Here is a 17,260-nt window from a genome sequence, read left to right on the forward strand (position 1 = left end):
CAAGAATCATGACCTGAGCTGAAATCCAGAGTTGAATGCTTAACCGACTAAGCCACCCAGGTGCCCTTGTTTTGCTATTTTTTAAAAAATATTTTATTTATTTATTTTATTTGAGAGAGAGTGTGTGCATGGGGATAGAGGGAGAGGGAGAGAATCCCAAGCCGACTTTATGCTGAGCATGGAGCCTGACATAGGGCTTGATCCCCATTACCTGATCATGGCCTGAGCCAAAACCAAGAGTTGGACACTTAACCGACTGAGCCACCCAGGTCTTTTATAAATGCTCTCCAAGGTCATATGGTGTAGTAGAGCTTCAGTTAGAACCTTGGGTTTCCTGATTGTCAGGTTAGTGCTTAGGAGGTCACTGAAATATCCTGGTCAGTTAATTTTGGAATTATGGATCTCAGTTTTCATTTAAAAAAGTATGTGTGTGTGTGTGTGTGTGTGTGTGTGTGTGTGTATGTATAAAGATTTTATTTGAGAGAGAGAGTGAGTAGGTGAGAGAGAGCACAAGTGGGGTGGGGTTGGGGGTGGGGACAGAGGGAGAGGGAGAAGCAGATGCCCTGCTGGGCAGGGAGCCTGACTTGGGCTCAGTCCCAGGACCCTAGGATCATGATCTAAGCCGAAGGCAGATGCTTAACTAACTGAGCTGCCCAGGTGCCCCTAAATATATATATTTTAAAATTTTTATTTTAAGTAGGCTCCATGCCCAATGTGGGACTTAAACTTGACCCTGAGATCAAGAGTCCCATACTCTATGGACTGAGCCAGCCAAGTGCCACTGTTTTCACTTTTGACAAAGCTATCCAGTATTAATAAATTTAGGTACAACTATGACTTTTTAGTTTTAGAATGATAATCCATACCTTTTATTCAGTGACTTATATGTATGCTACATCATTTAATTCTCAAGTACCTTGTACTGTATGTATTACTTTCCCTCATTTTGTAGGTGAAGGAACTAAGGCTGAGAAACTGAAATGACTTGCTCAGGTCACATAGCCTGTAAGAAGCAGAGCCAGACTGGAAAAAGGCAGGTTCGACCTCAGAGCCCATATTCTTGACATTCTGCTGCATGCCATTCAGCACTGTGGTAGGGTTAGCTTCATATCATCTGCAAGTGGAATTAAACCCAGCTTATTTTTTTAATGGAACAATCTCTTAGATTTATCGTTAAAAAAAGCAGAGTGTACAGTGTTATGTATGACATGCTTAATACCATGTGTAATATGTGTATATACACATATAAATACATACACACACAGTGCTATGCTGAAGCTGACTCATACCAGCTTGTGAGAGCCACATGTGCACATCTCTTCCTAGCTTTGTAATTGTTGACTTTGCCTTGTCACCTTGTGATTAGCTGTGGTGGTAGTATTTATGCCATAGAAATCTGCAAACACTACCAGTCAGGCTTTTAATTTATTTTTCTGGAAAGCTGGTTGTTAAACATTTAACAACACTCCATTTGTGTGTATGTGTATGTGTGTATAAGCATTCTACCCTTTGAAGGATATATAAGAGGCTGGTAATTCCCACAGGAAGGGAAACTGTCAAACCCAATATTTTTATAGTGAGGAAATTAAGCAGGAGTATAAGTGGTTGATGAGAATTGCATTTTGTATGAATTATGGGGCACCTGGGTGGCTCAGTTGATTAAATGTCCAACTCTTGATTTTTGCTTAGGTCATGATCTTGGGGTTGTGGAATCAAGACCTGCAAGGGCTTCCCACTCAGCTGGTAGTCTGCTTCTCTCTCTCTCCTTCTGCCCCTCCTCCTTGTGCACATGCTCACATGTACTCTCTCGCTCTGTCTAAAATAAATTTAAAAAACCCAAAAACACTTTGTATGAATTAGTAGTACCTTTGATACTGTTATCAAGTCTTTTTCTCAGTGTCTTGACAGTCTGACTGGAACAATGAATTGAAGTGTGCAAGCCAGGCAAAGTACACTGCTTTCTGACCTTCTTCAATACCATTGTAATGTATCACGAAGACTGACTGAGAGAAAGGACAGCAAGGGTTTGTAGAAAATATAGATCATTAAAGTAATTCATATCAGTGACTGTACTGATGACTGGTTTACTGCTTTGCTCTGCCACCATATTCTTGATACCCTGTATGGAGATCTAATAGTCAATTGAGAAGCAACTCTGGTTCTTAGATTTTTTTTCTTTCCATAAAGCATTGCAGGGGTAAGACTGTTAGATCACATACCTAAACACCTTTAGTTCTCCATGAAAAAACAAAGAAGTGCCTTCACATTAATGGGATGAAATGATCTTGAGTATACACTTGTCTTGAGTAAATTTATATTGGAGACAGATGAGTAGAATTTGCTCTTACTCTATAAAATATCCTTCAATTGTTCTTAAGAGTCTACATTTTTAGAATCATTGTGCTAATTCTTCATTACATTGACAAGATCTGGAGTGTAATTTATATCAGAGCTGTTATCAGAAAGTTGTCTTATTATTTCTATGTTGATAATCAAATGCAGATCAGGAAATTTGAATTTACTCTTTAGGAAGTCTTTTTTTAGAGAGATATGGAGCTAAAGTCCCATTTTACTCCTGAGAGTTAGTATATATATTATATTTGCTAAAAATACCCTTCTTTTGTGTGTATATATATATTTTTTTCCCAGATGATTTCCACTGGGAAAATTACTTGAAAGAGACTGGATCTTTGAGTGCCCCTTCAGACTGTTTCAGACAGGTATGTCAAAATTCTATAGATATTAAATATATTAATGTGAACTTTTAATTTGTTGAGGGATGTCTGTGTGATTGTTAGGTTCTAGCAGTGTGAGGACATGAAAGGGTTGTAGTAGTGCCATTTAAGGGCCAGATGGTTTCTTTGCATTCATTCATTAAGAATTTACTGTGTCATGTATACTAAGCCCTTATGATTGTCCATCTGGAGGGAAAGACAGTCATGTAAATAATTAATTATGAAAACTATGATAACTCTATACTGGGAGTGCTCACAGAAGAGGTGATATCTGAGATGGTTGGAATGAGGAGAAAAATATTCCAGGCAGAGAGAACATCCAAAGCAAAGGCACATGGATGTAAAAGAACCTGAGTGTTGAGAGATGGCATGGGGTGGCTGGAACACAAAGCGAGTGGAGGTGATAGTGTGGGAATAAGGTTAAAGGTGTGGGAGCTTTTAAACTGTACTGAGGACTTGGACTTAGGCAGTGGTGAGCTGCCTGTTGGTTTATTTCAAGGGGAATGGCCTAATCAGATTCTTATTTTAGAAAGCGACTCAGGGTACATTTTATAGACTGTATTTGGGTTGCCTGGAGTGGTCAGAGGAGTGAGACCAGCAGTGAGCAGTGTTTTTATGCTGCATGTCAAGCCAAGGAGAGGGTTTGGAGATCTTTTCCTTGACCCTTATAGTTCTTTTGCTCACTATCTGCCATGACTGTTACTTAAAATATTTTGCAGGTATTCTGGTAACATAACTGACCATTTGTTTTTCTTACAGTTTAATAAAACATTTTAATAAAACTTTATTTGCATTTAATAAAACTTTTAATAAAACTTTATTTGTGTGCATTTTAATAAAACTTTATTTGTGTGTATGTGTGTGTGTGTACCACACACACACACACACACACATACATATATGTAATATATACAGTCCCAGGTTCCACCAGCTAATGACTTCAAAGTTGGCATGAAATTGGAAGCCCATGACCCTCGCAATATGACTTCGATATGTATAGCCACAGTTGTTGGAATTACTGGTGCCAGGCTACGTTTAAGACTGGATGGTAGTGACAACAGAAATGATTTTTGGAGACTTGTTGATTCTCCAGACATACAGCCTATTGGGACATGTGAAAAGGAAGGGGACTTACTTCAGCCTCCACTGGGTAAGGATAAACCGTTTTTAAAATTAAATATTCTTACTAATGTAATATTCAGTAGAAAAAGTTTCAAGTAGCCTTTTACTCATTTATTTTTAAGATTTTATATTAGTTTTTAAAGGTTTTATTATTTATTTGAAAGAGAGTACACATGAGCAGGGGGGGATGCAGAGGGACAAGTAGACTCTGCACTGTGCACCAAGCCCATGGGGCCAGGTCTCAGGACCTGAGCTGAAATCAAGAGTCAGCCGCTTAACCAACTGAGCCACTCAGGTGCCCTAGATTTGATTTTTAAATAATCTTTACACCCAATGTAGGGCTTGAACTCACAACCCCAAGATCAAGAGTCACATGCTTTACTGACCAAACCAAGTGGATGTCCCTGAAGTGGCCTTTTAGAAATCTCTTCTAGGCATTTTTGCAAATAGATATTTATTGTGGAGAATGTATGAGAGATCAACTCAGTACCATATGTTACAGAGTTTCACTTAAATACACGTTTGGCATATGTGTGCTGAAGGTTCTCCACTCCAGGGCAAGACATGTGCTGTCTTCAAACTTGAAATTTCAAAAGCAGCTCTACTAGGTCACACATGCAGATTCAGAAACCCTTTTGGGGGAGAAGTTTGTAGCATTTGTTACGAGTCACTTTTCCCCTCATTATTGTCTTTTGAGCTATTCAGCATTTTTGGCATGGCGGTGAGCACAGGAGAAGGGTATGATTCCACATTCAGACCCCAGTTTCAAACTTGGAATTTCATTACAAATGTAATGAGAAGAAATAGTGAGAGGGGTAGAGGTCAGTACCTTTAAGTCTTTGAAAGGGAGAAAACTGATGGAACTTTATAGCAAAAGTTTTTAAGTACAAAGTTCTCAATTTTTTTAAAGCACTTTAAAAAAAAGTTTTATTTATTCATTCATTCATTCATTCATTCGAGACAGAGAGAAAGAGAGAGAGAGAGAAAGAGAGAAAGAGAGAGAGAGGAGAGAAAGGCAGAGGCAGAGGCAGAGGGAGAAGCCGACTCCATGCAGGGAGCCCGATGTGGAACTTGATCCTGGATCTCCAGGATCACGCCCTGGGCTGAAGGCGGCGCTAAACCACTAGCCACCTGGGCTACCCTTGTTTTTTGTTTCTTCTTTACAATGCTGAAAATGAAAATTCTCTATTGTAAAGCACAATGAGAGAATGGATTTCTTTTTGTCTCTGACTAGTTAATTCCCTTAGAACCCCAAATTTAAGATATTAATAATTGCCACTCTTATAGCAATATATTTTTATACTTTCCTTGCTCTATTTGTTAATTATTCCTAATTCCTAATTTGGTTTAAAATATTTTAAAAAATTAACTAAAGATGTGTTATTCCAAGAAGGTGGTTTGGAGTGTGTTTTCTGCCTTTTGCCTTTTCTTTCTTCATATCATTTATGTTTTAAATAGCTCTTAAATCATACAGAATTCAGCAAGAGATAGAAAGAAGTGTAAACCTGAGGCATAGTACTTCCCTGTTTGGATTTGATTTCTGTTTACAACTGATAATATGTTTTTGAATTTTGTTTAAAGGAAGCATAGCTGTTGTGATTGCCAACATTTCAGACACATAGCCAGATTTATGGTCACTGTTTTTCATGTTACTTTTAGAATTTGTTAATTAAAAATATGAAATACATAGTGCATGCTGATTAATATGTATTTTGATAGTATGTATTAAAAATACACAATTTTTGCCAGTTTGATCATTAGGTGCTTCACATAGTTTCCATTTTAATATAACACAGCTTACTTGGTTTTCTTTTATTTAAACCTTAAAGGTTATTAAAAGATTTTTTAAAGTTTTAGCATACAAACAGAAAAGCATACAATTCATAAGTGTACAGCTTATAAATGAACACATCCATAAAAACCATCACCCAAATCAAGAAACAGAACATTATCAGCACCCCAGAAGCCCCACTCCTGCTGATCCCCAGTCATAAACCTCCTATTCCCAAAGGTACCACTATCTAGACTTCTTAACATTGTAGATTAGTTTTATATGTGTTTGAATTTTTTTTTTTTAAGATTTATTTATTTATTTATGGTAGACAGAGAGAGAGAGGCAGAGACACAGGCAGAGGGAGAAGCAGGCTCCATGCCAGGAGCCCAATGTGGGACTCGATCCCGGGACTCCAGGATGGCGCCCTGGGCCAAAGGCAGGCACCAAACCTCTGAGCCACCCAGGGATCCCCTGTGTTTGAATTTTTATATACACTTTTATCTGTGTTTGACTTTAGGCAATTAAAGAATTAAGAAAAATGTCAAATTAAGATGATGATGATTACATGATGTAATAGGACAAGATGAGGGTTAAGAGAAAGGCATAAGGACCAGAGAATTATATTTGTGTTTATTTTTATTTATTTATTTTAAAGATTTTATTTATTTATTCATGAGAGACACAAAGAGAGGGGCAAAGACACAGTCAGAGGGAGAAGCAAACTCCCTGGGAGGAGCCTGATATGGGACTTGATCCCAGGACCCTGAATCATGCCCTGAGTGAAGGCAGACACTCAACCACTGAGCCACGCAGGCGTCCTCAGAGATTTATTTTTATGCAATATTCTAATGACAATGTAGTAATTCCATGTTGTGGATAATTATTTATTAGATATCATTGATAACACTAATTTATTATCAGGGAGTATATAATAACCTCCCCTTCCCCGCATTTTTTTTTCCTAGCAAAAATTATTTCCCTGGGTCAGATTAAGGGGATTTTGGTACAGGATTAATATAGGATGACTTTATGTCTGAACTTTTTTGCGTGTTTAATCCAAGTGATGGACCCAGCGACCAGTAATTGCCAGGGATACATGTGCCTCCCTACCTTAATGCATGTATCCACCAGGGATACATGCCAAGTTCTCTTTAATTTTGGCATCAGGGCAGGGAAGTGCTGCATGAAATGGATTGCTCCCAGAAGGCAATAAAACTAGCAGACCTCTACCCCCTGTTGCATGTGCCATATGCTGTGATATTCACCATTAATTGGTGACATCTCTAAAAAAGATACCGTTGAGTGTATTTTGATTTCATCTGATACAAATTCTTTTTTTTTTTAATTTTTTTTTTTTTTTTTTTTTTTTTTTTTTATTTATGATAGTCACAGAGAGAGAGAGAGAGAGAGAGGCAGAGACACAGGCAGAGGGAGAAGCAGGCTCCATGCACTGGGAGCCTGATGTGGGATTCGATCCCGGGTCTCCAGGATCGCGCCCTGGGCCAAAGGCAGGCGCCAAACCGCTGCGCCACCCAGGGATCCCCTGATACAAATTCTAAGAGAAGATCTTGTTTAGTGTATGTAAAGATTGCTCAAGTGAGAGCTATCTTTCTTCCTAACATATTGTGTGGAAAAATTTCAAACATAAAGAAAAGGTGAAAATATTTTACAGTGAACACCCACATACCCACTACCTAGGTTCTACCATTGTCATTTTACATCCTTGCTTTATCAGTTACCTATCTGCCTATTGATTCATCAATTTATCTTATTTTTAAATATGTATTTCAGAGGAAGTTATTGATGTCAGTACACTTCCCTCAAATGCTTCAGCATGCATATCATTGATTAGAGTTGAGTGTTTATTTACAGTTTTTTAAAAATTTTGAGGTGAAATTGATATACAATGAAATGCATCATTGTAAGTGTACATTTGCTAAGTTTGACAGAAAACTCTTTGTGAAAGAAAATAAGGCAGGGACTCTAAGGAAAAAGAAGGGCTGGAAGTTTTTTGCAGCCTTTGCCATGCTTTCGTGACTGTTGGTGGGAACTGAAAGCTCTTCTGGGTTTTGGCTTGGATCACCTCTAGTATTATGGCCCATTTCTAACAGATATATGTGTATGTTGGTGAACTTTAGCTACTGACTTCTCTAAAATAAGTTTCTACCCCCTACTGTTAGCATTGTTGCCAAATAATGCAGTGGGTACAGTAGAACTGATTGGAGCTGTTTCCTTAGTTTCTCAATAAGAAAGTCATTCTCTGGAGAAGAATGATAAACAAAACCTATTTTTTATACCAACTTGCTGTAATATCACAGGGAGGCTTTTTTCATGCTGATTTATTTTATAAAATAGGTTATCAGATGAATGCATCATCCTGGCCAATGTTCCTCTTACGAACACTGAATGGATCTGAAATGGCACCTGCAACATTCTTCAAGAAGGTAAGAAAAATGTTATAAAAAGCTTCCATCACCTGAGCTATAGCTTTATTGTTTTAATAGGGGTACTTAAATACTTTGTCTTCTTCGATATGGAAAAATAAAAATTCTTTTTAAATTACTGGATTGATAAGTGTATTAATCTGCTAAGAGCTGCAATAACAAAGTACCACAGACTAGGTAGCTTAAACAATAGAAATTTATTTTTTCACAGTTCTGGGAGTTAGAAGTCCAGAATCAAAGTGACATCAGGGTTGGTTTCCGGTGTGGCCTCTTTCCTCAGCATATAGATGGGTACATTTTTGCTGTGTCCTCACATGGCCTCTTCTTTGTACATGTGGGGAAGGAGAGGTATCTCTGGTTTCTCTTCCTCTTATAAGAACACCAGTCCTATTGGATTAGAGCCCCACCCATATGATCTCACTTAACCTTTATTACCTCTGTAAAGGCCCTATTTCTGAACACAATGACATTGGGGATTAGGGCTTCAGTTTAATTTGAAAGGGTATCATTCAAATTCAGGATATCATTCAAGTTCACCATTCAGTTCATTACAGGGACTTAAACACAGAAATTTATTTTCTTACTCTGGTGGCTAGAAGTCCAAGATCAAGGTGTCAGTAGGCTTGATTTCTTTGGAGGCCTCTCGCCTTGACTTGTAAATGGCTGTCTTCTCTGTGTTTTCACGTGATCTGTGTGTCTGTGTCCTCCTTTCCTCTTTTTATGAGGACACCAGTCATTGGATTAGGGCCCAACCTAATGACCTCATTTTAACTTAATTACCTCTTTAAAGACCTTGTCTCCAAACGAAATCACATTCTGGGGTGCTGGGGGTTAGGATTTAAGCATGAATTTGGCAGGAGTGGGGACACAATTCAGTCCATAACAACAAGTCATAAAAAAAAGTCTCAATTATAATCACCCACTAGTCAAAATAGATTTGTACCTTCTTTCTTCACCTTAAATATGAAAGGAGTGCTCTACTGGAAGCAAATGTTCTTTGCTATTTTTTATTTACCTTCAGAAGTGAAGCTTCCCCTCACTTTGCTATATTAGTCATCCTTTGACATTGGAGAAAATGATGATGGGCCAAAAAACCACTTGAAAGTTACTTAGAGAGATTTGGTTTCAGAAGTTAAAGAATGTTAAAAACAGTCATCAGAAAGAATTTGTTATAAGGAAATATTTGTTATGTAACAGGGAAAATTCCAAAGATAGTTTATGCTCTTGAGAAAATGTTGAAAGAGTACATTATGTTAAGAAACAGTGAGTAAAAGCCAAATTTTAGTTAAATTATGGGTCAGAATATTTCTTTCTCACCCTCTGTCCTGATTCTTTTCTCAGTCACTTAAATTTTATTATAATTATTTATATCAAAAAAAAGGATTCAGCAATTCCATACATTTCTCAGTGCTTATCTCAAGGTAAGTGGACTTTTAATCCCCTTTATCTACTTCACCCCTCTCCCCACTCACCTACCCTCTGGCCAACTACCAGTTGTTCTCTATTTAAGAGTCTGTTTTTTTGTCTCTTTTTTCTTTGCTTTGTTTTGTTTCTTAAATTCCACATATGAGTGAAATCATATGGCATCTGTCTTTCTCTGACTTATTTCATTTAGCATTATACTCTCTAGCTCCATCTGTGTTGCAAATGGCAAAATCTTTTTTATGGCTAATATTTCATGTATATGTACATATATATGTATATATACACCATATCTTTATCCATTCATTTATGGATGGACACCAAGGTTACTTCCATATTTTGGCTTTTGTGTATAATATTGTGGTAAACATAGGGGTGCATTTATCTTTTCAAATTAGTGTTTTTATTTTCTTTGAATAAATACCCACTAGTGGAATTACTGGATCATAGGGTAATTTTATTTTTAATTTCTTGAGGAACCTCTCCACTATTTTCCGCAGTGGCTGCACCAGTTTGCATTCCCATCACCAGTGCACCAGGGTTCCTTTCCACATCCTCACCAATATTTGTTATTTCTTGTTTTTTTGATTTTAGCCATTCCAACAGATGTAAAGTGATTTTCAGTGAAGCTTTGATTTGCACTTCCCTGATGATGAGTGATGTTGAGCATCTTCCCTCCCTCCCTCCCTCCCTCCCTCCCTTCCTTTCTTTCTCTCTCTTTTTTTTTTTAAAGATTTTATTTATTTGACAGAGCGCACAAGTAGGTGGAATGGCAGGGAAAGGGAGAAGGAGGCTCCCCACTGAGCAGAGAGCCTGATGTAGGGCTTGATCCCAAGACCCTGGAATCATGACCTGAGCTGAAGGCAGATACTTAACTGACTGAACCACCCAGGCACCCCATTGAGCATCTTTTTATGTGTCTATTGGCCATCTGTATGTCTTCTTTGGAAAAATGTCTATTTAGATGCTCTGCCCATTTTAAAATCAAATTATGTGTTTTTTTGCTGTTGAGTTATAGAAGTTTTTTATATATTCTGAATATTAACCCCTTATCACATATATCATTTGTAGATATCTTCTCCCATTCAGTAAGTTGCTTTTTTATTTTGTTGATGATTTCCTTTGCTGTGTAAAAGCTTTTTATTTTGGTGTGGTCTCAGTGGTTTAATTTTGCTTTTGTTTCTCTTGCCAGAGGAGGCATCTAGAAAAGTAGAAAGATAGAAAATAGAAAGATAGAAAAACAGACACAGAGAAAAATGTTTCTATGGCCAATGTGAAAGAAATTACTGCCTATGTTTTCTTCTAGGAATTTTATGGTTTCAGGTCTCACATTTAGGTTCTTAATCCATTTCAGGTTTGTTTTTGTATAATAACATGATCCAGTTTTGTTGTTTCTCATATTGCTGTCCATTTTTCCCAGAACCATTTATTGAAGAGACCGTCTTTTCCGCATTGTTGTGAATTAATTGACCATTTAAGTGTGGGTTTATTTCTGGACTCTGTTCTGTTCCATTGATCTATGTGTCTATTTTTGTGCCTATACCATACTGTTTTATTACAGCTTTGTAGTATATCTTCAAATCTGGGATTATGATACCTCCAACTTTGTTCTTTTTTTTCAAGATTGCTTTGGCTAAGTTTTTTTGTTTTTAAGATTTTATTTATTTATTCATGAGAGATAAACAGAAAGAGGCAGAGACATAGGCAGAGGGAAAAGCAGGCTCCCTGCAAGGAGTCTGATGTGGGACTTGATCCTGGATCCTGGGATCATGCCCTGGGCCAAAGGCAGACGCTCAACCACTGAGCTGCCCAGGTGTCCCAGTAGGAATTGGATTATATTATTATTTTGTTGTCTCTTCCTAGACTGTGAGTTCCTTTTGAACAGTAAACTGTCTTTGTATTCTAGGTGTCTGTTGTAGGTCCTGGTACATACTTGTTAGATGAAGAAAAGATGGAGAGTACAGGAAGATGAATACACATATAGGGAGAAAATGGGTTTTGTTTTGGACATGTCAAGGTGCCTTTGGTAAATCTGAGGAGGGATGACTACTAGTAGACTGTTGAAAGTGTTTAGAACTTAAAAACGTTTGGCTTGGGTATGTGGATATGGGAGTTTTTAGCTTAAATGGTAATGATGGAAGCCTTGAGAATGAATGAATAAGCTAGTCCAGAGAGATTACCCAGAAGGAGAAGAGAGGAGTGTCAAGGTTAGAACCTTGAGAAATACCCACTCACCTTATGATATATAAGTATCCTTATCAGATAGTTACTAAAGGTTGAGAAGAAAGCTGATTCTTGACTATTTGGGGGATAGGAGGTTTATTGGTTACATTAGCAAGTACTAAAGACCAGGTGAAAAGCGTCCTTAGGTAGAGTTAAATTTGTAGTTGTGGGTGCAGAATATCGAAAGTTCATTCCTGGTGGCCTGAATTTACTTTGTGACATAGGAAACTGACAAAGGTTGGAGGAGAGGATTCGCACATAGATTGAATGTCTACTGTGTTCCAACACTGGGGTAGAGAACTTACTCTGTGGTTGAGCGGAAAGTCAGTTAACAAAATAATAAACATATAATGAGGATACATAAAATTAGTCGTAAAGTGAATGGTAAATGGAACAGCAGGTATATGAGATGGGAAAAGCAATGGCCTGGGAAAGATGGTGGTATTTTAGAGGACTCAGCTAAGGATGAACACTAAATACATGGTACTACATGTAATAAACATATGAGACTTTTCTCCAGCAGTGTTCACCACTATAAATAGATAAAGTGAATGGTGATATTTTTTTTGGGGGGGGGATTGCCTTTTTTTTTAAAGATTTTATTTATTTATTCATAGAGACAGAGAGAGAGAGAGGCAGAGACACAGGCAGAGGGAGAAGCAGGCATCATACAGAGAGCCTGACGTGGGACTCGATCCAGGGTCTCCAGGATCACGCCCTGGGCTGCAGGCGGCGCTAAACTGCTGCGCCACCGGGGCTGCCCGAATGGTGATATTTTTTAAGAGTTTATTTATTTATTATTTATTTAGAGCATGAGCAGGGGGAGGGGCAGAGGGAGAAAGAAAATCTCAGGCAGACTCCAGTCTCAGTGTGGAGCCTGATGTGGGGTTTGGTCTTATGCCCTGGGATCACGAGTCATACACTTAACTGGGTAAGCCACTCAGGTGCTCCATGGTGGTCTTGAATTAAGGTTTGAAGATAATAAAATGACAGGAAGATAAGTTGATTTTGCGTAACACGATTCTCTGTAACCTGGATATGAAAGAACATGATAGAATGTTAGAGTGCTTGGTCCCCTTCACTTTTTTATCTCTGTCAGTGGTTCTCAAATGGGAAGGGGGTGGTGATTTGTCCCCCATGAGACATTTGGAAATATTTGGGGACATTGTTGTTCATCACAACTGTGTTTGTGGGGTTGGTACTTTAATCTAGTGAGTGGAGACCAGGGACACTGCTAAACATCCTACAATGCACAGAATAGCCTCCACAGTAAAATGTTGTGACCCCAAATGGCAGTAGTGCCAAGGTTGAGAAACTCTGATCTGTATTTATTCCTTGGTAATCTCATCTAATTCCTGGCTTTATTTTTTTAAAGATTTTAAATTTATGTATTCATGAGAAACACAGAGAGGGAGAGAGAGAGAGGCAGTGACACAGGCAGAGGGAGAAGCAGGCTTCATGCAGGGAACCCGACATGGGACTCGATCCCAGGTCTCCAGGATCAGGCCCTGGGCTGAAGGCGGCGCTAAACCACTGAGCCACTTGGGCTGCCCTAATTCCTGGCTTTAAATACAGTGTATATGCAGATGATTTTCAAATCTATATTTCCAATTTGGACTTTTGCTCCCAACTCAGACTTGAATATCCACTCAACATCCCTACTTGGATGTCCAGTAAACATCTCAAACTTCCACTTGCAGCCTTTCCTTATGGACGAAATAAACTGTGAAAGAAATAATCACTAAGGTTTTTGGCCCCAACAATTGGAATAACAGTTACCACTCTTCGAGATGGGAAAGGCTGCAAGCGGAAGTTTCTCTTTCTCTGTCTCTCATGAATAAATAAATAAAATCTTTAAAAAATATTCAAAATCCAGCTACTTCTTGCCATCTGTCTTGCTATCAGCTGGTACAATTTGCCGTTATCTCTCCCCTAGATTACTTCAGTAGCCTCCTCATTGACCTTTTTATTTATAACCTTATACTTTGTAGTCAACCCAGTAACTAGAATATTCCTTTTAAAGCATAAATGATATTATATCGCTTCTTTGTTCAAAATTGTCCAGGGGCTCATCATTTTACTCATAGTGAAAGTCAGAGTCCTTATAGTGGCCTCCATGGCTCTACATATGACCACTCATTATCTATCTGATCTCTGTTTCCTACTGCTCTCCTACTTGCATACTAAATTGTAGCCACACTCACTTCCTTTTTCTTCAAGCGTGTGGACACAACTGCTTTAGGGCCTGGAATACTCTTCCTGTAGGTAATTGCATGGTTAAGATTCACCTTTAAGGTTCTGTTCACATGTCACCTTCCATTTGAGGCTTGTTCTGATTACCCTCCTTTTTTTTTTTAAGATTTATTTATTTTAGAGAGAGAATGCACACCTGTGCAGGGTGGGGACCGGAGGAGAGGAGTAGTCAGGGAGCCCATCACAAGGCTCAGTTTCAAGACCTAAGCTGAAACCAGTAGTTAGCTCCCACTTAACCAACTGTGCCACCCAGGTGCCCCACCCTATTTAGTTTTCACGACCTCTCCCCTACATTTTTCTCTGGCTCTTCCTTACTCTGCTTTTTCTTTTTTTGCATAGCACTTATCATTTTTAACATAAAATATATTTTGCTTATGCTATTGTGTTTCTCAGCTTTCTCTTTACTAGTATATGAGTACCACAAGGGGAGGATTTTTGTCTATTTTGCAACTTAATGTATATCAGGAGTCCTCAGTAGTGTCTGACATTAGTAGGCATTTTGTAAATATTTGTGCATAGATAAGTGAAGTTTAAAGGCCTAGAATTTTTAATGAGATCAAAGAAGTAATTGATTAAAATTAAGGAAGTAGAAGTTAAGGATAGGAGTTTGTAGTCAGAAGTAGACTCTGGGAGTACAGCCACAAACAAAACAGTAAAAAAGTTCTTGTCCTTATGGAGCTTGACTTCTAGCTGGGGAAATGTGTAATAAACCATGCAAAATAAAGTATATGTTATGTTTGATAGTTGTACATGCTAAGGAAAAGGGAGGGTGACATTTTAGTTAGGTTGGCCAGGAAGGTCCTGCTGAGAGGTTGCCATTTGAGTGAAAATCTGATGAAAGGGAAAGAAGGAACCATAAAGTTACAAGGGTAAGAATATTGTGGGCAGATGCAGATAATGCTCAGACTGGCTTCAGAGTCTGTGGAATATGAATAGAAATAGCCTTTAAGGAAAAGCATATTGTAGGTAGGTAGGCAAGAAGAGGGGTTAAAAGAGCATTCTCTACTACCTTCTAGGAAAGAATCATTTTCCTACAATAAAAAAGAATGAGCCCTTGGTTTATTTTAGCTATTGCTTTTGCAAATTATATCTTTTTTTTTTAAGTAAGCTTTCCCCTCAACAGGGGGCCTGAATTCACAACCCCAAGATCAAGAGTTGTATGCTCTACCAGGCACTCCTACAAATTATATCTTTGTGTTTAGGAGATCATTCAAGAACTGATGATGACAAACCATATCCTTTAAAAACATATTTAAAAGCAACTGTAGATCATTACCTTTTGTGGACAGCAGAGGGAACCGTTTTGCCAATTATCTAAATCTGGAGGTAGCTTGTTTTGAGATAAAACCCTTTTACTTATTTATTCCTTTGATTTTTTTCAAATACTTGTTTTCTTCCAGAGCTCTGTTAATATTTATTTATTTGTATGGTTATACTAATGTAAGTATGATAGAGCATGAAATTCAGAAGAATTAATAAACAGCATGAAAATCTTAGATAATAAATTACATTTTGTCCATAATCATTGTCTGTTTTTTGTTACTTGTTAGCTAGTAGTGGGATTGATGTCATACTGTTAACATTTGAATCTTAAAATTCTCTTTCCCTGCTCATTCTTGTCTTAATTCTGTTTTGTAGCAGAAAATGTATATTGCCATTTGAACTTAGTTTGGTTTGCTACAGAAAGTCTTATTCTTATTTGATTATATGATAGTGTAAGGTCCAAGGAACCTCATATGTGCCGTGAATGTTTCCTCCATTCTGTGAATGTGCAGTGCAAGTTTATCAACTGCCAAAGTTATTCTTTGTTAAATCCACCTCCCTTTTTTCCTTCCATGTGTAGTAACAGTTATTTGACCTTTAGCCCCTTCATGAAGTGGCAGGCGGTAACTCTGCTTCTTACCAGCTATTTATTTATCAAATAACTTTGATCTTTGATCAAGGTAATTTTTGCCCTGCTGACTTTAGGGTGGTTTTTAAGAATCAAATTAAGATTATTTAATTAAAAGGACTTTGAAGGCTAATAATTAAGGAACTTTAAGACTTCAGTGGTATAAAGGATATCATTGGAAAAGTACAGGACAGTGAGATGAGTTTAAAGGGGACATTTAAAAAAGGAATCAATCTACCAGATATGTTTTTAAATTATATCTTGGTGAAAGAGTTAGTTGAAAGCTTGTTTACTGTTCTTCAGGTGATTACTTGGTTAATTCATTTAAAAAAAAATCTTGCTGTTGAGTATTCTACTGGAAATAACTGTGAATAAGATGTATCTGCTTTTGAGAATCCCTTCGTCTCAGAGAAGTGAATACATTTCAAGAGTAGTTTTGCAGTTGAAGGCAAGAGCACCTCCTTTGAAGGAATGTAGGAGTGGGCAGGAGTTGGCCAGGGAAGCCTTAAAAAGAACAGGAGAACTGGGCTTTGAAGTAGATCATTTGGAGTTGTCTAAGCAGATGATGTGGTAGAGTGTTCCAAGGAGTTGTCTGCCTATGTTTAAAATCTAGCTCTGACACTTAGGGTATATTCTTAGGCAATTGTGCATCAGTTTTATCTTCTATAAAGTGAGGATAATAATTGCATTGACTTTATAGTGTTGTTGTGAGAATTAAATACATGGAAAACATTCAGTACAGTGCCTGGCGTATACTAAACGATTAAAGGTTAACTTTTTTTTTTAAGATTTTATTTATTCATGAGACACACACACACACACACACACACACACACACACAGAGAGAGAGAGAGAGAGAGAGAGAGGCAGAGACATAGGCAGAGGGAGAATCAGGCTCCCCTCAGGGAGCCCAATGTGGGACTGGATCCCTGAACTCTAGGATCAGGCCCTGAGCTGAAAGCAGAGCTTAACCGCTGAGCCATCCCTGAAGGCATCCCTGAAGGTTAACTTTAATGTCGTTATCCTAGGGATCTAAGGGGTAGAATTGGCAGGTCGTGGTCTTTGAATATGAGTGTTAAGGGAAAAGGATGTGTCTAGTACAGTGGTTCTTAGCCTTGGATGCATGTTAGGATCACCTGGGGAATTAAAATGTGCTCATGCCTGGGCCCCACCCCAGACCAATTAAATCAATATTCCTGGCCCTGAGTTGTTTTGATGTTTAGTTGGGCTGATTACCCCTGGTCTAGGACTATTTCCAGGCTTCTGATTGGGTGACAGAGTTGATGATGGTGCTATTTACTAGGATAAAAAGCAAATCGAAAGAAAAGGTGTTACTTTTAACATAGCACTTAGGCTTTCTAAGAATCCTGTTAGCATTTGCATGCTTTAAATTTTT

General features: G+C 38.0%; 1 protein-coding gene across 10 annotated transcripts in view; it reads left to right on the forward strand.

Annotated features, from left to right (window-relative positions):
• SCML2 (Scm polycomb group protein like 2) overlaps nt 1–17,260 on the forward strand; it is a 100,065-nt gene that overhangs the window by 27,633 nt on the left and 55,172 nt on the right. For all 10 annotated transcript variants that reach the window (XM_072818148.1, XM_072818143.1, XM_072818144.1 and 7 more), the window contains 3 exons: nt 2,650–2,720; nt 3,651–3,885; nt 7,987–8,075. In XM_072818148.1, the coding sequence (XP_072674249.1) occupies nt 2,650–2,720; nt 3,651–3,885; nt 7,987–8,075 (395 nt within the window). The remainder of the gene's footprint in view (nt 1–2,649; nt 2,721–3,650; nt 3,886–7,986; nt 8,076–17,260) is intronic.

Source organism: Canis lupus, chromosome X, assembly GCF_048164855.1.
Source record: "Canis lupus baileyi chromosome X, mCanLup2.hap1, whole genome shotgun sequence".
Taxonomy (NCBI): Eukaryota; Metazoa; Chordata; class Mammalia; order Carnivora; family Canidae; genus Canis; species Canis lupus.